The 23,425-nt window shown below is 56.3% G+C and overlaps 1 protein-coding gene across 1 annotated transcript; it reads right to left on the reverse strand.

Annotated features, from left to right (window-relative positions):
• Positions 1-2: 2 nt before the first annotated feature.
• On the reverse strand, positions 3-22,786 carry ADCY3 (adenylate cyclase 3; the record flags this gene model as incomplete). The annotated part of the gene is made up of 7 exons (XM_064647420.1): positions 21,802-22,786; positions 16,890-17,132; positions 9,517-9,666; positions 6,175-6,305; positions 3,895-4,006; positions 962-1,089; positions 3-36 (listed from the first exon to the last, which is right to left on the reverse strand). Coding segments are annotated over exons 1-7 (1,272 nt in total), but the record flags the coding sequence as incomplete, so codon positions are not given.
• Positions 22,787-23,425: the final 639 nt, after the last annotated feature.

Below are 23,425 nucleotides of genomic sequence, written 5' to 3' on the forward strand. Positions count from 1 at the left end.
TTGTCCACCGCCGTCCGCGTCCGGGCGCGGACCGACCTGCGGGACACCGGGAATACGGGGGGGGGACAGCGGGAATGGGGGGTGGGAACAACCGGGAATGGGGTGGGAACGAGGAGAAGGAACAAGGGGAAGGTGGAAGGGAATGAGGAGAAGGAAGGGAATGAGGGGGGAGAAGGTGGAATCGCCCCCTTTTTCCCTTTTTTTTCTCTCCCCCCCCCCCCCCCGACCTCCCTCCCGGAGCTTTTTTCCCCAGATCAATCAGTTTTCCGGCCCTTCTTGGAGCTCTAAATGCTCCAAACCACTGGATGAGGCAACATTTGGGAATGACAACAGCAGCAATCCCTCCTTTCCCAACCCCCTCATTCTCCAACATTGCCAACCCCTTCTTTCCCCAACATTCCCAAACTCTCCTTTCCCAACATCCCCAATCCATCCTTTCCCAACATTCCCAAACCTCTGCCTTCCCCAACATCCCCAATCCATCCTTTCCCAACATTCCCAACCCTCTCTTTTCCCAAAATTCCCAACCTCCGCCTTTCCCAACCCCTTCCTTCCCCAACATTCCCAAACCCTCCTTTCCCAACCCCTTCCTTTCCAAACCTCCCCAATCCATCCTTTCCCAACATTCCCAACCCTCTCTTTTCCCAAAATTCCCAACCCCTGCCTTTCCCAACCCTTCCTTCCCCAACATTCCCAACCCCTCCTTTCCCAACACCCCCGATCCCCCCTTTCCCAACATTCCCAACCCTCCATTTTCCCAACATTCCCAACCCCTCCGCCTTTCCCAATCTCCCCTCCTCCTCCGACATTCCCGACTCCCTCCATTCCCATCCCTTTTCCCATCCAAGACTCATTATCCCAGCGGGAAGGAGCGGCTCCGACTCCGCGTTTATCCCATTAATCCCCCTCCCCGAGCTGCATCCCCGGACCTCCCGCCTCCGGAATTCCCGGAATTCCTTACGAGATGGCCTCCACCATGGCCAGCCCCATCATGATGGAGCACACGGCGTGGTCTTCCCGGAATTCCGGCAGCCCGCAGATGCAGTAGTAGCAATCTCCCAGGATCTTGATCCGCAGCTGGTGGTGTTTCTTGGGAATGGGGAGGGAATGAGGATCCCCCCCGGGATCATCTTGGACCCCCCTCCCTCCCAGCCCGACCTGGATCCACGTGGAGTCTTCCCGAATCCACGGGAGACAGGAAGGATGGGATTTTCCAGTCCCTCCCTGCTTTTCCCGAGAGCTCGACCGGGAGTCTGGCTCCGTCACGAATTCCCTCTTTCCCAGGTCCTTCCTTTCCCAACATTCCCAGCTCCTCCTTTCCTAAGCCCTTCCTTTTCCAACATTCCCAAGCCCTCTGCTTCCCATATTCCCAACCCCTTCCTTCCCCAACATTCCTAAGTTCTTGTTTCCCAACCCCTTCCTTCCCCAATATTCCCAAGCCCTCCGCTCCCAATATTCCCAACCCCTTCCTTCTCAAACTCCTCCTTCCCCAACATTCCCAACTTCTCCTTTCCCAAGCTCTTCCTTCCCCAACATTCCCAACCCCTTGTTTTCCAAACTCCTCCTTCCACAACATTCCCAACCCCTTCCTTTCCCAACACTCCCAAACACTCCTTTCCCAACATTCCCAACTCCTTCTTTCCCAACCCCTTCCTTCTCCAACATTCCCAAATCCCTCCTTTCCCAACACCTTCCTTTCCCAATATTCCCAACCCCTTCATTCTCCAACATTCCCAAGCCCTCCTTTCCCAATCCCCTCATTCTCCAACATTCCCAACCTCTTCCTTCCCAAACATTCCCAACCCCTCCTTCCCCAACATCCCCAATCCCTTCTTCCCCAACATCCCCAATCCCTTCTTCCCCAACATTCCCAACCCCTCCTCTCCCAACCCCTTCCTTTCCCAACATCCCCAATCCATCCTTTCCCAACATTCCCAACCCTCCATTTTCCCAAAATTCCCAACCTCCGCCTTTCCCAACCCCTCCTCCTCCAACATCCCTGACTCTGTTTTCCATCCCAAGCCTGGGCAACCCCACGATCCCAGAAAACCCAAACCTTCCATTCCCACCCCAAATCCTTTGGGATGTGTCTCAACACCTGATCCCAATATTCCCAACCCTTTCCTTCCCTCCTTTCCCAAACTCCTCCTTCCCCAACACCCCTGATCCATCCTTTCCCAACACCTTCCTTCCCCAACATTCCCAATCCATCCTTTCCCAACACCCCCAACCCCTTCCTTCCCCAAAATTCCCAAACCCTCCTTCCCCAACATTCCCAACCCCTCCTTCCCCAACACCCCCAACCCCTCCTTTCCCAACATCCCCAACCCTCTCTTTTCCCAAAATTCCCAACCTTTCCCAACCTCCCCTCCTCCAACATTCCCAACTCCCTCCATTCCCCCCTTTATCTCCCCATCCCAGGCCAGGAACCCCCAAGATCCCAGAAAACCCGAACCTCCCCATTCCCACCCCGAATCCTTTGGGATGTGTCTCAACACCTGATTCCAATATTCCCAACCCCTTCCTCCTCCAACATTCCCAAATCCCTCCTTTCCCAACACCTTCCTTTCCCAACATTCCCAACCTCTTCCTTCCCAAACATTCCCAACCCCTCCTTTCCCAACATCCCCAACCCCTTCCTTCCCCAACATTCCCAACCCCTCCTCTCCCAACCTCTTCCTTCCCAAACATTCCCAACCCCTCCTTCCCCAACATTCCCAATCCTCTATTTTCCCTCAATTCCCAACCTCCACCTTTCCCAACCTCTCCTCCTCCAACATTCCCAACCCAATCCTTTCCCAACATTCCCAATCCATCCTTTCCCAACCCCTTCCTTTCCCAATATTCCCAACCCCTCCTTTCCCAATCCCCTCATTCTCCAACATTCCCAAACCCTTCCTTTCCCAACACCCCCAATCCATCCTTTCCCAACTCCTTCCTTTCCCAACATTCCCAACCCCCTCCTTCCCCAACATTCCCAACTCCATCCTTCCCCAACATTCCCAACCCCTTCCTTTCCCAACACCCCCAATCCATCCTTTCCCAACATCCCCAACCCTCTCTTTTCCCAAAATTCCCAACCTTTCCCAACCTCCCCTCCTCCAACATTCCCAACTCCCTCCCTTCCCACCTTTATCTCCCCATCCCAGGCCAGGAACCCCCAAGATCCCAGAAAACCCGAACCTCCCCATTCCCACCCCGAATCCTTTGGGATGTGTCTCAACACTTGATCCCAATATTCCCAACCTCTTCCTCCTCCAACATTCCCAAATCCCTCCTTTCCCAACACCTTCCTTTCCCAATATTCCCAACCCCTTCTTTCCCAACATTCCCAATCCATCCTTTCCCAATATTCCCAACTCCTTCATTCTCCAACATTCCCAACCCCTTCCTTTCCCGACATTCCCAAACCCTCCTTTATCAGCATCCCCAATCCACCCTTTCCCAACATTCCCAACCCCTCCTTCCCCAACATTCCCAAACCCTCCTTCCCCAACACCCCTGATCCATCCTTTCCCAACACCTTCCTTCCCCAACATTCCCAATCCATCCTTTCCCAACACCCCCAACCCCTTCCTTCCCCAAAATTCCCAAGCCCTCCTTCCCCAACATTCCCAACCCCTTCCTTTCCCAACACCCCCAATCCATCCTTTCCCAACATTCCCAACCCTCTATTTTCCCAAAATTCCCAACCCTCTATTTTCCCAAAATTCCCAACCTCCGCCTTTCCCAACCCCTCCTCCTCCAACATCCCTGACTCTATTTTCCATCCCAAGCCTGGGCAACCCCAATATCCCAAAAACCCCAAACCTCCCCATTCCCACCCCGAATCCTTCGGGACACGTTTGAGCCCCCGAACCTCCTTCCCGGCCGGAAATTCCCGGGAATACTCACGGCGGCCAGCTTGTCGAAGCGGGCGAAGAGCTCGTTGAGCAGCTTGACGAGCTGCTGGGCGCTGCAGGACGACGAGAGCTGCGTGAACCCCACGATGTCCGCGAACAGGATGCTGCCGGGAAAAAAAACCGGGAATGACGGATCCGCATCCGCGGCCCCGGAAAAAAAAACCCCCTTTTTCCCGCTCCTCCGACATTCCCAACCCCGTCCTTTCCCGACGTTCCCGTCGTCCCCGGGACGAAGGGAGCTGAGTGAACCCCGCGATGTCGGCGAACGGGACGCTGCCGGAAAACCGGGAATGACGGATCCGGATCCAGCTCCTTGCCTGGATCCCCCTTTTCTTGCTCCCCTTTTTCCAGAATCCCTGAAATCCCCTTTTTCCCACTCCCCATTTCTCCCAAGATGCCTGAAATCCCCCTTTTCCACTCCTCCTTTTCCCAGTCCTCCTTTTCCCAGAATCCCTGAAATCCCCCTTTTCCCACTCCCCATTTCTCCCAAGATGCCTGAAATCCCTCTTTTCCCTCTCCCCTTTTCCCCAAAATGCCTGAAATCCTCCTTTTCCCTCCCAATCCCCCTTTTCCCACTCCCCCTTTTCCCAGAATGCCTGAAATCCCCTTTTTCCCTTTGCCCTTTTCCCCAGGATGGCTGAAATCCCCCTTTTCCTGCTCCCCCTTTTTCCCAGAATGTCTGAAATCCCTTTTTCCCACTTCCCCTTTTCCCACTCCCCCTTTTCCCAGAATGCCTGAAATCCCTGTTTTTCCCGCTCCCCTTCCCCCCTGGAACCATCCCAATCCCCCTTTTCCCTCTCCCATCTCCCCCAAACTCTTCCAATCCCCCTTTCCCCTCTCCCCTTCCCTCCCAAACCATTCCAAACCCCTTTTCCCTCTCCCCTTCCCCCCCAAACCATCCCAATCCCCCTTTTCCCTCTCCTTTTCCCCCCAAACTCCTCCAATCCCCCTTTTCCCTCACCCCTTCCACCCCAGACTCTTCCAATCCCCCTTTCCTCTCTCCCCTTCCCCCCCAAACTCTTCCAATCCCCTTTTCCCTCTCCCCTTCCCTCCCAAACAATCCCAATCCCCCTTTTCCCTCTCCTTTTCCCCCCAAACTCTTCCAATCCCCTTTTCCCTCTCCTTTCCACCCCAAACTCTTCCAATCCCCCTTTTCCCTCTCCCATCTCCCCCAAACTCTTCCAATCCCCCTTTTCCCTCTCCCCTTCCCCCCTAAACTATCCCAATCCCCCTTTTCCCTCTCCTTTTCCTCCCAAACCATCCCAATCCCCCTTTTCCCTCTCCTTTTCCCCCCAAACTCCTCCAATCCCCCTTTTCCCTCACCCCTTCCACCCCAGACTCTTCCAATCCCCCTTTCCTCTCTCCCCTTCCCCCCCAAACTCTTCCCAACCCCCTTTTCCCTCTCCCATCTCCCCCCAGACTCTTCCAATCCCCCTTTTCCCTCTCCTTTTCCCCCCAAACTCTTCCAATCCCCTTTTCCCTCTCCTTTCCACCCCAAACTCTTCCAATCCCCCTTTTCCCTCTCCCCTTTCCCCCCAAACTCTTCCAATCCCCGTTTTCCCTCTCCCATCTCCCCCAAACCATCCCAATCCCCCTTTTCCCTCTCCTTTCCCTCCCAAACTCTTCCAACCCCCTTTTCCCTCTCCCCTTCCCTCCCAAACTCTTCCAATCCCCCTTTTCCCTCTCCTTTTCCCCCCTAAACCATCCCAATCCCCTTTTCCCTCTCCCATCTCCCCCAAACTCTTCCAATCCCCCTTTTCCCTCTCCCCTTTCCCCCCAAACTCTTCCAATCCCCGTTTTCCCTCTCCCATCTCCCCCAAACCATCCCAATCCCCCTTTTCCCTCTCCCCTTCCATCCCAAACTCTTCCAATCCCCCTTTTCCCTCTCCCCTTCCCCCCTAAACCATCCCAATCCCCCTTTTCCCTCTCCTTTTCCCCCCAAACTCTTCCAATCCCCCTTTTTCCTCTCCCCTTCCCCCCCAAACTCTTCCAATCCCCCTTTTCCCTCTCCCTTTCCCTCCCAAACTCTTCCAATCCCCTTTTCCCTCTCCCCTTCCCTCCCAAACTCTTCCAATCCCCCTTTTCCCTCTCCCCTTCCCCCCCAAACTCCTCCAATCCCCCTTTTCTCTTTCCCATCTCCCCCAAACTCTTCCAATCCCCCACCTCCCTCTCCATCCCTTCCATCTCCACCTCCCACTTCCCACCTCCGCCACCCTTCACCCATCATTCCCGGCGTTCCCGGCGTTCCCGGCGTTCCCGTTTTCCCCCTCACCTGACGTTCTCGTGCCGGTACATGTACATGGTGTTGAACTGCTGCAGCTCCTTCTGGCTTGGGTCCTTCTTCATGTCCTTCAGCATCTCGTCCGCCACGTGCTTGGGCAGGATGGAGAGCATCAGCCGCTCCTGGAACGGGAATGTTGGGAATGTTGGGAATGTTGGGAATGTTGGGAATGTTGGGAATGTCGGGATACGGCCTGGGAGTGTCCGAGTGCTTGGGCAGGATGGAGAGCATCAGCCGCTCCTGGAATGGGATTGGGAATGTTGGGATATGGATTGGGAGTGTCCGAGTGCTTGGGCAGGATGGAGAGCATCAGGCGCTCCTGGAACGGGAATGCTGGGAATGTTGGGAATGTTGGGAATGTTGGGATACGGCCCGGGAGTGTCCGAGTGCTTGGGCAGGATGGAGAGCATGAGGAGCTCCTGGAATGGGAATGTTGGGAATGTTGGGATATGGATTGGGAGTGTCCGAGTGCTTGGGCAGGATGGAGAGCATCAGGCGCTCCTGGAACGGGAATGTTGGGAATGTTGGGAATGTTGGGATATGGATTGGGAGTGTCCAATGCTTGGGCAGGATGGAGAGCATGAGGCGCTCCTGGAATGGGAATGTTGGGAATGTTGGGAATGTTGGGAATGTTGGGATATGGATTGGGAGTGTCCGAGTGCTTGGGCAGGATGGAGAGCATCAGCCGCTCCTGGAACGGGAATGTTGGGAATGTTGGGAATGTTGGGAATGTTGGGAATGTTGGGATATGGCCTGGGAGTGTCCGAGTGCTTGGGCAGGATGGAGAGCATCAGCCGCTCCTGGAACGGGAATGCTGGGAATGTTGGGAATGTTGGGATATGGCCCGGGAGCGTCCGACTGCTTGGGCAGGATGGAGAGCATCAGCCGCTCCTGGAACGGGAATGTTGGGAATGTTGGGAATGTTGGGATATGGCCCGGGAGTGTCCGAGTGCTTGGGTAGGATGGAGAGCATGAGGCGCTCCTGGAATGGGAATGTTGGGAATGTTGGGAATGTTGGGAATGTTGGGAATGTTGGGATATGGCCCGGGAGTGTCCGAGTGCTTGGGAGGATGGAGAGCATCAGGTGCTCCTGGAATTGGGATTGGGAATGTTGGGAATGTCGGGATATGGCCCGGGAGTGTCCGAGTGCTTGGGCAGGATGGAGAGCATCAGCCGCTCCTGGAATGGGAATGTTGGGAATGTTGGGATATCCCAAACCATTCTGGGATAAAGGACACTCAGGATCCAGTCAGAGGGATTTTTATGGAATGTGGGGATGGAAAAGGCAGGAAAGGGGAAGGGAGACCCTGCCCTGAGTGCCGAGATTCCCAGGGAACCCCCTTGTTCCCGGAACTCCTTCCCAGGGAGGAGCTGGGCTGGGGATGGATCCAATGGCAGGCTCTGGCTCCAGGCTGGGAGAGCTGGGAATGGCCAGGCTGGATTTGGGAAGGATCCCGGGAGAGCTTGGAGCACATTCCAGAGCCTGAAGGGGCTCCAGGAGAGCGGGAGAGGGACTGGGGCTCAGGGCCTGGAATGCCAGGCCCCAGGGAATGGATCCCAGTGGGAAAGGGGAGATTTGGGGGGAGATTGGGAAGGGATTCCTGGCTGGGAGGGTGGGGAGGGGCTGGGCTGGAATTCCCAGAGAAGCTGTGGCTGCCCCTGGATCCCTGGGAGCGTCCAAGGTGCTCCAGGAGGATCATCCCAGCTCGGGAACATCATTCCCTGCTCTCCCTGCAGCTCTGGAGCCGGAGCGGGGACGGATCCATGATGGATCCACCCCGGCCGTGCCTCGGGATTTGCATTAAACGTCGGGAAGGCGGATAACGAGGAGGGTTTTCCCACGGGAATGTGTTGCCGGAGGAACGGCCCCGTGTCCCCGCCCTCATTCCCAGTGGGATCCAGGAGCTTCCCAGCTCCTCCCATCCCCCGTTATCCTCGGCACTGCTGGATGTCCTGGATGGATCCGGCTCCGGAATCCCGTCCTATGGATGGGACAGGGACCTGCTGTGTCCCTATGGATGGGACAGGAATGTCCCTATGGATGGACAGGAATGTCCCTATGGATGGGAGAGGAATGTCCCTATGGATGGGAGAGGAATGTCCCTATGGATGGGACAGGAATATCCCTATGGATAGGACAGCAATGTCCCTATGGATGGGACAGGAGTATCCCTATGGATGGAACAGGAATGTCCCTATGGATGGACAGGAATGTTCCTATGGATGGACAGGAATATCCCTATGAATGGGACAGGAATGTCCCTATGGATGGGACAGGAATGTCCCTATGGATGGGACAGGGACCTGCTCTGTCCCTATGGATGGGACAGGAATGACCCTATGGATGGGACAGGAATGTCCCTATGGATGGGACAGGAATGTACCTATGGATGGGACAGGAATGTCCCTATGGATGGGACAGGGACCTGCTGTGTCCCTATGGATGGGACAGGAATGTCCCTATGGATGGAACAGGAATGTACCTATGGATGGGACAGGAATATCCCTATGGATGGGACAGGGATGTCCCTATGGATGGGACAGGAATGTTCCTATGGATGGGACAGGGATGTCCCTATGGATGGGACAGGAATGTCCCTATGGATGGGACAGGAATGTTCCTATGGATGGACAGGAATGTCCCTATGGATGGGAGAGGAATGTCCCTATGGATGGGACAGGAATATCCCTATGGATGGACAGGAATATCCCTATGGATGGGACAGGAATGTCCCTATGGATGGGAAGGAATGTCCCTATGGATGGGACAGGAATATCCCTATGGATAGGACAGGAATGTCCCTATGGATGGGACAGGAGTATCCCTATGGATGGAACAGGAATGTCCCTATGGATGGACAGGAATGTTCCTATGGATGGACAGGAATGTCCCTATGGATGGGACAGGAATATCCCTATGAATGGGACAGGAATGTCCCTATGGATGGGACAGGAATGTCCCTATGGATGGGACAGGGACCTGCTGTGTCCCTATGGATGGGACAGGAATGTCCCTATGGATGGGACAGGGATGTCCCTATGGATGGGACAGGAATGTACCTATGGATGGGACAGGGATGTCCCTATGGATGGGACAGGGATGTTCCTATGGATAGAACAGGAATGTCCCTATGGATGGGAGAGGGATGTCCCTATGGATGGGACAGGGACCTGCTGTGTCCCTATGGATCCATTCCCGCTCCTCTTCCCGCTCCTCCAAAGACCGGGAACACCTCCCTGGTGTCCCCTCCAGCACCTGGAACACCCCAAAAACCCCAAACCTCCCACCTCCCTCCTCGACATTCCCGCGTCATTCCCGGCTCCCTCCCCGACCTGCTGCTGGCTCTGCTCCTCCAGGTTGAGCTTGACTTCCAGGGATTGCCGCGCTTCCAGGAACGCCTTCCGGTGCTTCCTGTCGGCCATGTGGTAGGACATGGAGCCCACGGTGATGGCGCAGGCGTACAGGGCCACGTTGGACAGGAGCTGAGGGAAAAATCCGGGAATTCGGGAACCCGGGATCGGCGCGGCCCCCTCGGATCAACCCTGTCCTCGGGGTTTTATTCCCGTTCCCAGCCAAGGAGCTCCATCCCCATTCCTGTTGGGATCCGGATCCTGGGAGCTCGTCCTTGGATTCTTTTCATTCCCTCAATCAGGGAATTCCATCCCTTTCCTCCCACCAGTGTTCCCATCCCTCCTGTCCATCCAGGAGATCCCCATTCCCATCCCAAGAGCTCCATCCCCATCCCTGTCCCTGATCCCAGAGCCAGGTTGGATCCAGATCCTCTGAGCTCATCCTGGGGTTGTTTTCATTCCCTAAATCAGGGAATTCCATCCCTTTCCTCCCACCAGTGTTCCCATTGCTCCTGTCAATCCAGGTGATCCCCGTTCCCATCCCAGGACATCCATTCCCATCCCAGGAGCTCCATCCCCATTCCTGTTGGGATCCGGATCCTGTGAGTCCTGGGATTGTTTTCATTCCCTAAATCAGGGAATTCCATCCCTTTCCTCCCACCAGTGTTCCCATCCCTCCTGTGCATCCAGGTGATCCCCATTCCCATCCCAGGACCTCCATTCCCATCCCAGGAGCTCCATTCCCATCCCAGGAGCTCCATTCCCATCCCTGTCCCTGATCCCAGATCCGGGTTGGATCCAGACCCTCTGAGCTCATCCTGGGATTGTTTTCATTCCCTAAATCAGGGAATTCCATCCCTTTCCTCCCACCGGTGTTCCCATCGCTCCTGTCCATCCAGGTGATCCCCATTCCCATCCCAGGACCTCCATCCCCATCCCAGGAGCTCCATCCCCAATCCTATTGGGATCCTAGAGACGAGTTGGATCCGGATCCTCTGAGCTCATCCTGGGATTGTTTTCATTCCCTAAATCAGGGAATTCCATCCCTTTCATCCCACCAGTGTTCCCATCCCTCCTGTCCATCCAGGTGATCCCCATTCCCATCCCAGGAGCTCCATTCCCATCCCAGGACCTCCATTCCCATCCCAGGACCTCCATCCCCATCCCTGTCCCTGATCCCAGAGCCAGGTTGGATCCGGATCCCGGGAGCCCATCCCGGGGTTTCTCGGGATCAGGTGCATCCCCAAAGCCCCAGGGATGGGTTGGCTGGGAAAGGGGACCTGGAGGATCATCCCCTTCCCACCCCAATATCCCGAGTCGGGATCACCCCCCGCTCCAGAGCCGGCTCCACAAACACGGATCCATCCCCGGGAACCCCCTGGAATTCCTGCATTCCCAATGGGAAGCCGAGCCCCGGGGTCTCCCTCGATTCCCGCTCCTGCTCGGGCCAGAATTCCCTCTGGATCCCAAAAATGCCCCCAAAAGGGCCCAAAGGGGCTGTTTGGAGCTGGGATGGGCTCCCAAATCCCTCGGGAGCTTTCCCAGGAGGGAAAAAAAGCCGGGATTCTTCCTCCGGGCCCGTCTCCCATCCTTCCCTGGAAGAGCCAATTTTTTGGGATGGCCTTAAGGATGAGCCTCCCGGGGGGGCAGGAGGGGGGACACCCATCCCTGTCCAGCAGATCCTTCATATTTCCCGGGAATCCCCCGCCTGGAGCAGCCTGGGGGGGCGGTTTTATTCCCCAAATCCGGGAATTCCATCCCTTTCCTCCCACCGGTGTTCCCGGCATTCCTGTTGATCCAGCTGAGCCTTTCCAGGGGGGAATAAAAAAAGCTGGAAGCGGGAAAGTTGTGCAGGGAAAATCCCTCTGGAAGCATCTGCTCCGCTCCAGAACGGTCTGGGCTCCGTGGGAAGGTGCTCTGGGAATTTGGGATGCTCTGGGAATTTGGGATGCTCTGGGAATTCCAGATGCTCTGGGAATTTGGGATGCTCCGGCTCAGCTCTCAGGACACCTCCAGCTGCTCCCGGCCAAAATAGGAGAGGGAAAAGGGGATATTTTTGGGATATTTTGGGATATTTTGGGATGTTTGGGGATATTTTGGGAGCGTTGTCACACGGAGAGCTTGGAAAACAACTTGGAAAAGCCCCCAAATCCTGGATTTTCCATGTCTTTGGGGGGTGTGGCCTGGGGTTCGTCCCCTGCCGTGGGACAAAGAAAAGCAGGAGGAATCTTTTCCCGGTTTTCCTCCTTTTCTGGGATGCAAAGAGCTGGTTGATCCAAAGGCAGGAAGGGCTGATCCCACCTATATTCCCAAAACCGTCGGAGCTTTCCCAGGAGGAAAAAAACCCGGGATTCTCCCCTTGTGTCCGTCCCTTCCCGTCCTTCCCTGGAAGAGCCGAGGGGATTTTTTGGGATGGCTTTAAGGATCGAAAAGGGAGGGGGAGGGACGACACCAATCCCACCCGGAGCATCCCAGGAAACCCTCCCGGGTGGATTCCACGTCATTAAAACCCCGTGGAGGTGTTTTGGAAAAAGGGCAGGGAGCGCTTGGATCCCTCGGGAATGCGCCGGCGAGAGGCTCCGGCCACGCCCCGTGCCAGCGTTCCCTGCGGCCCCGAGGTGGGAATTTGGGAATTGCGGCCCCTGCCGTGGGAATTAGGGCGGGAGGAGCTGATGGAAACACGGCCCAGCTCCGAAATCCGGGGTTTGTTCGGGATCCTGACGCTCCACGTCCCCCTCCACGGCCGGAAATTTGGGATTGAGTCCGGCCTGTCCCACTGGTTACACCCAGATCCGTGGGATGGATCCCATTCTCTGGGATAGATCCCATTCTCCAGGATGGATCCTGTCCCATCCCAAAGGTCACATCCAGATCCATGGGATGGATTCCATTCTCTGGGATGGATCCTGTTCCCATGGGATGGATCCTGTCCTATCCCAAAGGTTACACCCAGATCCATGGGATGGATCCCATTCCACAGGATGGAACCTGTTCCCTTGGGCTGGATCCTGTCCCATCCCACTGGTTACACCCAAATCCGTGGGATGGATCCCATCCTCCAGGATAGATCCCATTCTCCAGGATGGATCCTGTCCCATCCCACAGGTTACACCCAAATCCGTGGGATGGATCCCATTCCACAGGACGGATCCTGTTCCCATGGGATGGATCCTTTCCCACCCCACAGGTTACACCCAGATCCACGGGATGGATCCCATTCCACAGGATGGAACCTGTTCCCTTGGGCTGGATCCTGTCCCATCCCACTGGTTACACCCAAATCCGTGGGATGGATCCCATCCTCCAGGATAGATCCCATTCTCCAGGATGGATCCTGTCCCATCCCAAAGGTTACACCCAGATCCATGGGATGGATCCCATTCTCTGGGATAGATCCCATTCTCCAGGATGGATCCTGTCCCATCCCACAGGTTACACCCAAATCCGTGGGATGGATCCCATTCCACAGGACGGATCCTGTTCCCAAGGCCTGGATTCAGTTCCCAAGGCCTGGATCCCGTTCCCAAGGCCTGGATCCCGTTCCCAAGGCCTGGATCCTGTTCCCAAAGCCTAGATCTTGTTCCCAAGGCCTGGATCCTGTTTCCAAAGCCTAGATCTTGTTCCCAAGACCTGGATCCTGTTCCCAAAGCCTGGATCCTGATCCCAAAGCCTGGATCCTCTTCCTAAGGCGTGGATCCTGTTCCTAAAGCCTGGATCCTGTTCCCAAGGCCTGGATTCAGTTCCCAAGGCCTGGATCCCGTTCCCAAGGCCTGGATCCTGTTCCCAAGGCCTGGATCCTGTTCCCAAGGCCTGGATCCTGTTCCCAAGGCCTGGATCCTGTTTCCAAGGCCTGGATCCACATTCCCAAGGCCTGGATCCTGTTCCCAAGGCCTGGATCCTGTTCCTGAAGTTTGGATCCCATTCCCAAGGCCTGGATCCCATTCCCAAGGCCTGGATCCCGTTCCCAAGGCCTGGATCCTGTTCTCAAGGCCTGGATCCTGTTCCCAAAGCCTGGATCCCGTTCCCATGGCCTGGATCCTGTTCCCAAGGCCTGGATCCTGTTCCTAAAACCTGGATCCTCTTCCCAAGGCCTGGATCCTGTTCCTAAAGCCTGGATCCCGTTCCCAAGGCCTGGATCCTGTTCCCAAGGCCTGGATCCTGTTCCCAATGGATGACTCCTGTTCCCAAGGCCTGGATCCTGTTCCCAAGGCCTGAATTCCATTCCCAAGGCCTGGATCCTGTTCCCAAAGCCTAGATCCTCTTCCCAAGGCCTGGATCCTGTTCCCAAGGCCTGGATCCCATTCCCAAGGAGGAGGAGGAGGAGGGGAGAATTCCCAGTTTCCCCAGGGATTGCCCCAAGGCTGGATCCTTTCCCGGTCACCGGTTGTTGTTTTCCCCTCAGAAATTCGGGAATGAGCCTCATCCCTCCTTCCTGGAGGGAATCCCGGAAGGAATATCAGCATAATCTCCCTTCCAGGAGGGATAATCCCACAGGAAAGGTCCTGCTGGGATGATCCAAACCTGTCCCTGGTTGTTGTTTTCCCCTCAGAAATTCGGGAATGAGCCTCATCCCTCCTTCCAGGACGGAATCCTGGAATGCAATCCCACAGATCCAACCCCAAATCCCGCCGGATCCGGGGCCTGTGCCCGGCTCCTGGATCCATAAACAGCCCGTGCCCTCGGGAGCCTCTGGAATAACGAGGCCTGGAATGTTTATTTCCGGACGTTCCCGCTCCGTTGCCAAGGTTTTCCCGGCTCCGGACTCTGGGAGCCGTGGCAATGATTAACATTCCCGGGAGCACATTCCAGGGAGAGGGGGGGGATCCGTGTCCCTCCTGCCTTCGGATCAACCAGCTCTTTGCATCCCGGAAAAGGAGGAAAACCGGGAAAAGATTCCTCCTGCTTTTCTTTGTCCCACGGCAGGGGACGAACCCCAGGCCACACCCCCCAAAGACATGGAAAATCCGGGATTTGGGGGCTTTTCCAAGCCGTTTTCCAAGCTCTCCGTGTGACAACGCTCCCAAAATATCCCCAAACATCCCCAAACATCCCAAAAATATCCCAAAAATATCCCCTTTTCCCTCTCCTATTTCACTTGGGAGCAGCTGGAGGTGTCCCAGGAGCTGAGCCGGAGCATCCCAAATTCCCAGAGCATCCCGAATTCCCAGAGCATCCCAAATTCCCAGAGCATCCCGAATTCCCAGAGCATCCCAAATTCCCAGAGCACCTTCCCACGGAGCCCAGACCGTTCTGGAGCAGAGCAGATGCTTCCAGAGGGATTTTCCCTGCACAGCTTTCCCGCTTCCAGCTTTTTTTTATTCCCCCTGGAAAGGCTCAGCTGGATCAACAGGAATGCTGGGAACACCGGTGGGAGGAAAGGGATGGAATTCCCGGATTTGGGGAATAAAACCGACCCCCTCGGCTGCTCCAGGCGGGGGATTCCCGGGAAATATGAAGGATCTGCTGGACAGGGATGGGTGTCCCCCCTCCTGCCCCCCCGGGAGGCTCATCCTTAAGGCCATCCCAAAAAATTGGCTCTTCCAGGGAAAGCTGGGAGACGGGCCCGGGGGAAGAATCCCAGGGTTTTTTCCCTCCTGGGAAAGCTCCCGAGGGATTTGGGAACCCATCCCAGCTCCAACCAGCCCCTTTGGGCCCTTTTGGGGGCGTTTTTGGGATCCAGAGGGAATTCTGGCCCGAGCAGGAGCGGGAATCGAGGGAGACCCGGGGGCTCAGCTTCCCATTGGGAATGCGGGAATTCCAGGGGGTTCCCGGGGATGGATCCGTGTTTGTGGAGCCGGCTCTGGAGCGGGGGGTGCTCCCGACTCGGGATATTGGGGTGGGAAGGGGATGATCCTCCAGGTCCCCTTTCCCAGCCAACCCATCCCTGGGGCTTTGGGGATGCGCCTGATCCCGAGAATCCCCAGGATGGGCTCCCGGGATCCGGATCCAACCCGGCTCTGGGATCAGGGACAGGGATGGGAATGGAGCTCCTGGGATGGGAATGGAGGTCCTGGGATGGGGATGGATCTCCTGGGATGGGAATGGGGATCGCCGGGATGGACAGGAGGGATGGGAACACTGGTGGGAAGATAAGGATGGAATTCCCTGATTTAGGGAATGAAAACAATCCCAAGACAAGCTCAGAGGATCCGGATCCAACCCGGCTCTAGGATCATGGACAGGGATTGGGATGGAGCTCCTGGGAACTCCTGGAAATTCCAAAGGGGGATGATCCGCCACCACTCCTGTCTGGGGCTTCCCTGAGCTCCGTCCCAATCCCTGTGCCCTGATCCCAACAAACATCAGGATCAGCTCACAGGATCCGGATCCAACCCAGCTGTAGGGTCCCCAGAAAGTCAGGGATGGAGCTCCTGGGACAGGGATGGAGCTCAGAGGACAAGGATGGATCCCCATAAATCCAGGGATGGATCCCCATAAATCCAGGGATGGATCCCCATAAATCCAGGGACGGATCCCCACAAAGCCAGGGATGGATCCCTACAAAGCCAGGGACGGATCCCCATAGAGCCAGGGATGGATCCCCATAAATCCAGGGATGGATCCCCATAAATCCAGGGACGGATCCCCATAAAATCAGAGATGGATCCCTACAAAGCCAGGAATGGATCCCCATAAATCCAGAGACTGATCCCCATAAATCCAGGGGTGGATCCCATAAATCCAGGGGTGGATCCCCAGAAAGCCAGGGACAGGGAACCCTATAAAGCCAGGGATGGATCCCCAGAAAGCCAGGGATGGATTCCCATAAATCCAGGGATGGATCCCTACAAAGTCAGGGATGGAGTTCAGGGGACAGGAATGGAGCTCAGAGGACAAGGATGGATTCCCATAAAGCCAGGGATGGATCCCATAAATCCAGGGACGGATCCCCATAAATCCAGGGATGGATCCCCACAAAGCCAGGGATGGATCCCCCAAAAATCAGGGATGGAGCTCAGAAGACAGGGATGGATCCCCATAAATCCAGGGATGGATCCCCATAAATCCAGGGACGGATCCCCATAAATACAGGGACGAATTCCCATAAATCCAGCGATGGATCCTTACAAAGCCAGGGATGGAGCTCAGGGGACAGGAATGGAGCTCAGAGGACAGGGATGGATCCCCATAAATCCACAGATGGATCCCCATAAATCCAGGGATGCATCCCCATAAATCCAGGGACGGATCCCCATAAATCCAGGGATGCATCCCCACAAACCCAAGGCCCAAATCCCCACAAACCCAGCCACGAATCCCCCCCCCGGCACCTCCCACCCCCCTCCTCCTCCTCCTCCTCCTCCCGTTCCATCCCACCTCCCATTATTCCCCCCCCCCCAAATTATTTTCCATACCTGCCTCCCCAGGTCCCCGCCCCGCTCCAGGGAATTCATGGAATTGCGTCTCCGCTGCTGCTGGGCCACGGCCACGCCGAGCACGAGGGTGTGGAGGCCGCAGGAGGCGGCGGCCACGGCCACGATGGGCAGGAGGCGCAGGGGCAGCGTCAGGAAGAAGGAGAAGACGAAGAAGGCCTGCCAGCCCACCGTGTCCGCCGGCTCCGGGGCGCTCCCGAAATTCAGCGCCAGGTAGCCCAGGACCTGCGGGGAGGGGAGCCGTTGCTGCTTGGGATTGTGGAATATTGGGTTGGAAAAGAGCTCCGAGGTGGTGGAGTCGGATCCGACCCCGCCGCGGTTCTGATGCCACATCCAAGCTCATCCTGAAAATTTAGACCCTGTTAACCTGCAGGAATCCCAGAATTAGCTGGGTTGGAAAAGAGCTCCGAGATCGTGGAGTCCAACCCTGGATCCGACCCCGGATCCAACCCCGGATCCGACCCCGCTGTAGTTCCTGGCCTGTGGCACTGATGCCACATCCAACCTCATCCTAAAAATTTAGGCCCTGTTTTCCTGCAGGAATCATGGAATCCCAGAATTAGCTGGGTTGGAAAAGAGCTCTGAGATAGTTGGGTTGGAAAACAACTCCGAGGTCGCGGAGTCAATCCTTGGATCCGACCCCACCGTGGTTCCCGGTCCATGGCACTGATGCCACATCTCCAAGCTCATCCTAAAAATTTAGGCCCTGTTTTCCTGCAGGAATCATGGAATCCCAAAATCAACTGGGTTGGAAAAGAGCTCCGGGATCGTGGATCCAACCCTGGATCCAAGCCCAGCCCATGGCACTGATGTCACATCCAACCTCATCCCAAAAACTCCAGGGAAGTGACTCCACCCCCTCCTTGGGCAGCCCATTCCAAGGGCTGATCCCAATCCATGGAAAGAATTCCTTCCTGATATCCAACCTGACCAAACATCCTAAATCCTCTCCCAACCCCCTTCCTTTCCAACTCTTTCTGGAGCCGAAACTAAACCGGGATTAAATCCCACTTAGACCCTGTTTTCCTGCAGGAATCCCAGAATCAGCCGGGTTGGAAAAGAGCTCCGCGATCATGGAGTCAAACCCTGGATCCAACCCCGCCATGGTTCTGATGCCACATCCAAGCTCATCCTGAAAATTTAGGCCCTGTTTTCCTGCAGGAATCCCAGAATCCCAGAATCAGCTGGGTTGGAAAAGAGCTCCGAGATCGTCGAGTCCAACCCTGGATCCGACCCCGGATCCGACCCCGGATCCAACCCCGCCGTCGTTCCCGGCCTGTGGCGCTGATGCCACATCCAAGCTTGTCCTAAAAATTTAGGCCCTGTTTTCCTGCAGGAATCCCAGAATCCCAGAATTAGCTGGGTTGGAAAAGAACTGAGATCATGGAGTCAAACCCTGGATTTGACCCCGTTGTGGTTCCTGGCCCATGGCACTGATGCCACATCTCCAAGCTCATCCTAAAAATTTAGGCCCTGTTTTCCTGCAGGAATCATGGAATCCCAAAATCAACTGGGTTGGAAAAGAGCTCTGGGATCGTGGATCCGACCCTGGATCCAACCCCAGCCCATGGTTCTGATGCCACATCCAACCTCATCCCAAAAACCTCCAGGGAAGTGACTCCACCCCCCCCCGGGCAGCCCATTCCAAGGGCTGATCCCGATCCATGGAAAGAATTCCTTCCCGATGTCCAACCGGAATCTTCCCCCCCTGGAGGCCGAGCCCTCCTGTCCTGCTGCTGCTCCCTGGGAGAAGGGAATAACTGGGAGGGGGGAAGAGTTGGGATGGGGGAGAGGAGGAGGAATAATTGGGATGTGGGTTGGGAAGGGGGAATAACTGGGATGTGGGAGAGAAGGAGGAATAGTTGGGATATGGGAGAGGAGAAGGAATAGTTGGGATATGGGAGAGAAGAAGGAATAGTTGGGATGTGGGTTGGGAAGGGGGAATAAGTGGGATGTGGGATAGGAGGGGGAATAATTGGGATGTGGGATAGGAGTGGGAATAGTTGGGATGTGGGATAGGAGTGGGAATTCCCATCCTTCCTGATATCCCACCTGCCCCTCCCCTGGCCCAGCTGGAGGCCGTTCCCTCTCCTCCTGTCCCTCATCCCCTGGGAATTGGGGACCCCTCCCGGCTCCCCCCTCCTGTCAGGGAGTTGTGGGGCGGGAAAAGCTCCCTCCTGATCCCTCTTTTCTCCGGGATGAGCCCCTTCCCAGCTCCCTCAGCCTCTCCTCACGGGAATTGTGCTCCGGTCCCTTCCCTGGCCCTGCTCCAGCCCCTCCATGTCCTTCCCGAACATCCTAAACCCGCTCCCAACCCCCTTCATTTCCGACTCTGCGAACGCTCTGGAGCCGGGATGGAGCTCAGGGAACAGGGATGGAGCTCAGGGAACAGGGATGGAGCTCAGGGAACAGGGATGGAGCTCAGGGAACAGGGATGGAGCTCAGGGAACAGGGATGGAGCTCAGAGGACAGGGATGGAACTCAAGGAACAGGGATGGAGCTCCTGGGACAGGGATGGAGTTCCAGGAACAGGGATGGAGCTCTGGGGACAGGGATGGAGCTCCGGGGACAGGGATTGTTCCCAAAAAAGTCAGGGATGGAGCTCTGGGGACAGGGATTCCCATAAAGTCAGGGATGGAGCTCCAGGGAAAGGGATGTAGCTCATGGAACAGGGATGGAGCTCTGGGAACAGGGATGGAACTTTAGGAACAGGGATGGAACTTTAGGAACAGGGATGGAGCTCCAGGGACAGGGATTGATCCCCATAACGTCAGAGATGGAGCTCCAGGGACAGGGATTCCCACAAAGTCAGGGATGGAGCTCAGGGAACAGGGATTGATCCCAAAAAAGTCAGGGATGGAGCTCTGGGAACAGGGATGGAACTTTAGGAACAGGGATGGAACTTTAGGAACAGGGATGGAGCTCCAGGGACAGGGATTGATTCCCATAAAATCAGGGATGGAGCTCCAGGAACAGGGATGGAGCTCATGGAACAGGGATGGAGCTCTGGGAACAGGGATGGAGCTCCAGGGACAGGGATGGAGCTCCAGGGACAGGGATGGAGCTCCAGGGACAGGGATTGTTACCAAAAAAGTCAGGGATGGAGCTCTGGGGACAGGAATTCCCATAAAGTCAGGGATGGAGCTCCAGGGAAAGGGATGTAGCTCATGGAACAGGGATGGAGCTCTGGGAACAGGGATGGAACTTTAGGAACAGGGATGGAACTTTAGGAACAGGGATGGAGCTCCAGGGACAGGGATTGATCCCCATAACGTCAGAGATGGAGCTCCAGGGACAGGGATTCCCACAAAGTCAGGGATGGAGCTCAGGGAACAGGGATTGATCCCAAAAAAGTCAGGGATGGAGCTCTGGGAACAGGGATGGAACTTTAGGAACAGGGATGGAACTTTAGGAACAGGGATGGAGCTCCAGGGACAGGGATTGATTCCCATAAAATCAGGGATGGAGCTCCAGGAACAGGGATGGAGCTCATGGAACAGGGATGGAGCTCTGGGAACAGGGATGGAGCTCCAGGGACAGGGATGGAGCTCCAGGACAGGGATGGAGCTCCAGGAACAGGGATGGAGCTCATGGAACAGGGATGGAGCTCTGGGAACAGGGATGGAGCTCCAGGGACAGGGATGGAGCTCCAGGACAGGGATGGAGCTCCAGGGACAGGGATTGATTCCCATAAAATCAGGGATGGAACTCTGGGGACAGGAATTCCCATAAAGTCAGGGATGGAGCTCCAGGGACAGGGATGGAGCTCTGGGGACAGGGATGGAACTTTAGGAACAGGGATGGAGCTCCAGGGACAGGGATTGAGCTCTGGGGACAGGGATGGAACTTTAGGAACAGGGATGGAGCTCCAGGGACAGGGATTGATCCCCATAAAGTCAGGGATGGAGCTCTGGGGACAGGAATTCCCATAAAGTCAGGGATGGAGCTCCAGGGACAGGGATGGAACTCCAGGAACAGGGATGGAGCTCTGGGAACAGGGATGGAGCTCAGGGAACAGGGATGGAGCTCCAGGGACAGGGATTGATTCCCATAAAATCAGGGATGGAGCTCCAGGAACAGGGATGGAGCTCCAGGAACAGGGATGGAGCTCCAGGACAGGGATGGAGCTCAGGGAACAGGGATGGAGCTCTGGGGACAGGGATGGAGCTCCAGGGACAGGGATGGAGCTCCAGGACAGGGATGGAGCTCCAGGGACAGGGATTGATTCCCATAAAATCAGGGATGGAGCTCTGGGGACAGGAATTCCCATAAAGTCAGGGATGGAGCTCCAGGGACAGGGATGGAGCTCTGGGGACAGGGATGGAGCTCCAGGAACAGGGATGGAGCTCAGAGGACAGGGATTGATTCCCATAAAATCAGGGATGGAGCTCTGGAGACAGGAATTCCCATAAAGTCAGGGATGGAGCTCCAGGGACAGGGATGGAACTCCAGGAACAGGGATGGAACTTTAGGAACAGGGATGGAGCTCCAGGGGCAGGGATTGATCCCCATAAAGCCAGGGATGAAGCTCCAGGGACAGGGATGGAGCTCATGGAACAGGGATGGAGCTCAGGGACAGGGATGGAGCTCCAGGGATAGGGATGGAGCTCCAGGAACAGGGATGGAACTCCAGGGACTGGGATGGAGCTCTGGGGACAGAGATTGATCCCAAAAAAGTCAAGGATGGAGCTCCGGGCACAGGAATTCCCATAAAGCCAAGGATGGATCTCAGAGGACAGGGATGGAGCTCCAGGGACTGGGATGGAGCTCCAGGGATAGGGATGGATCCCCATAAAGCCATGGATGGAGCTCTGAGTACAAAGGGGACGGATTTATTCCAATTATCATAATTAAAAAAAACTCCACCCCATCCCATATTTTCATTTTTTCCTACCTGGGCCGGGATGAGGATCCAGAGGATCCCGGGCAGGAAGCGTCGGGAGAAACGCTCCGGGAGCAGGCGGCACTTCCAGAGGGCCAGCAGGGCCACGTGGGCCACCAGGAACGCCGCCGCCGGCACCAGGACGGGCGGGAATTCCCGCCCATCCCGCCCCAGGTCCAGGGAAGCGGTGGCCAGGACGTAGGCGTCGAAGAGGGCGGCGAAGACGGCGAGCACCAGGAGGGTGTCGTGGCGCTGCCGGCGGAAATAGGCCTGGTAGAGGTTTTCCAGGGATTCCGGGGCGAAGGAGAGGCGGGCGGAGCGCGGGAGGCAGGGGCAGGGAGGGGAGATCCGGAAGGTTCCGCGGGGGCGGCGGGAGGACCCGGAGGCGTCGGCGGCGCGCTCGGGATCCGAGGGGAGGCTGGCGGAGTAGTCGGCGGAGTAGTCGGCGGAGAATTCCGGCTCGGAGAATCCGCCGTTCCTGGGCATGTTGGGGGGGGTGGGGGGGGTTTGTTTTCCCGGTTGGAATGAGGCGGGATGGGGGGGTCAGGGAGGGGTCACTCGAGGAGGCATCGCCGGCTCAGCGGGAATTCCCGGTTTTCCCAGGGAATGGGGGACGGGAGGCTGGGAGACGCGGGGGGATTCCAGGGCGATTCCCGGGCTAATTCCGGGCTGATTCCAAGTTGATTCCCAGGCTGATTCCCAGGCTGATTCCAAGTTGATTCCCAGGCTCTTTCCCAGGTTGATTCTAAGTTGATTCCAGGTTAATTCCAAGTTGATTCCCAGGCTGGTTCTAGGCTGATCCCAGGTTAATTCCAGGCTAATTCCAAGTTGATTCCCAGGCTGATTCCCAGGCTAATTCCAGGCTAATTCCAAGCTGATTCCCAGGCTGATTCCAGGCTGATTCCAAGTTGATTCCCAGGCTGATTCTAGGTTGATCCCAGGTTAATTCCAGGCTAATTCCAAGTTGATTCCCAGGCTGATTCCCAGGCTAATTCCAGGCCAAGTTGATTCCCAGGCTGATTCCCAGGCTAATTCCAGGCTAATTCCAAGCTGTTTCCCAGGCTAATTCCAAGTTGATTCCAAGTTGATTCCCAGGCTGATTCTAGGCTGATCCCAGGTTAATTCCAGGCTAATCCCAGGCTGATTCCAAGCTGATTCCAGGTTGATTCCCAGGCTGCTTCCCAGGTCACTTCCCAGGCTAATTCCAGGCTAATTCCAAGTAGATTCCCAGGCTGTTCCAGGCTAATTCCAGGTTGATTCCCAGGCTGCTTCCTGGGTTGATTCCCAGGCTGATCCCAGGTTAATTCCAGGCTGATTCCAGGTTAATTCCAGGCTAATTCCAGGTTGATTCCCAGGCTGATTCCCAGCTCACTTCCCAGGCTGCTCCCAGGCTGCTGCCAGGCTGCTTCCCAGCCTGATTCCCGGGCTGATTCCCAGCTCGCTTCCCAACCTGCTTCCCAGCTCCCCGGGAAGCTCCACAGGCCTTCCCAGCAGTCCCAGGGAAAGGGGGAAAGGGATAATCGTGGGATGCAGCGCGGGCTGGGACGCCGGGCTGATTCCCAGGCTAATTCCAAGCTAATTCCAGGCTGATTCCCAGCCCACTTCCCGGCTCACCGAGGCCTTCCCGGTTCTCCAG

This window comes from Pseudopipra pipra, chromosome 3 (assembly GCF_036250125.1).
Source record: "Pseudopipra pipra isolate bDixPip1 chromosome 3, bDixPip1.hap1, whole genome shotgun sequence".
NCBI lineage: Eukaryota > Metazoa > Chordata > Aves > Passeriformes > Pipridae > Pseudopipra > Pseudopipra pipra.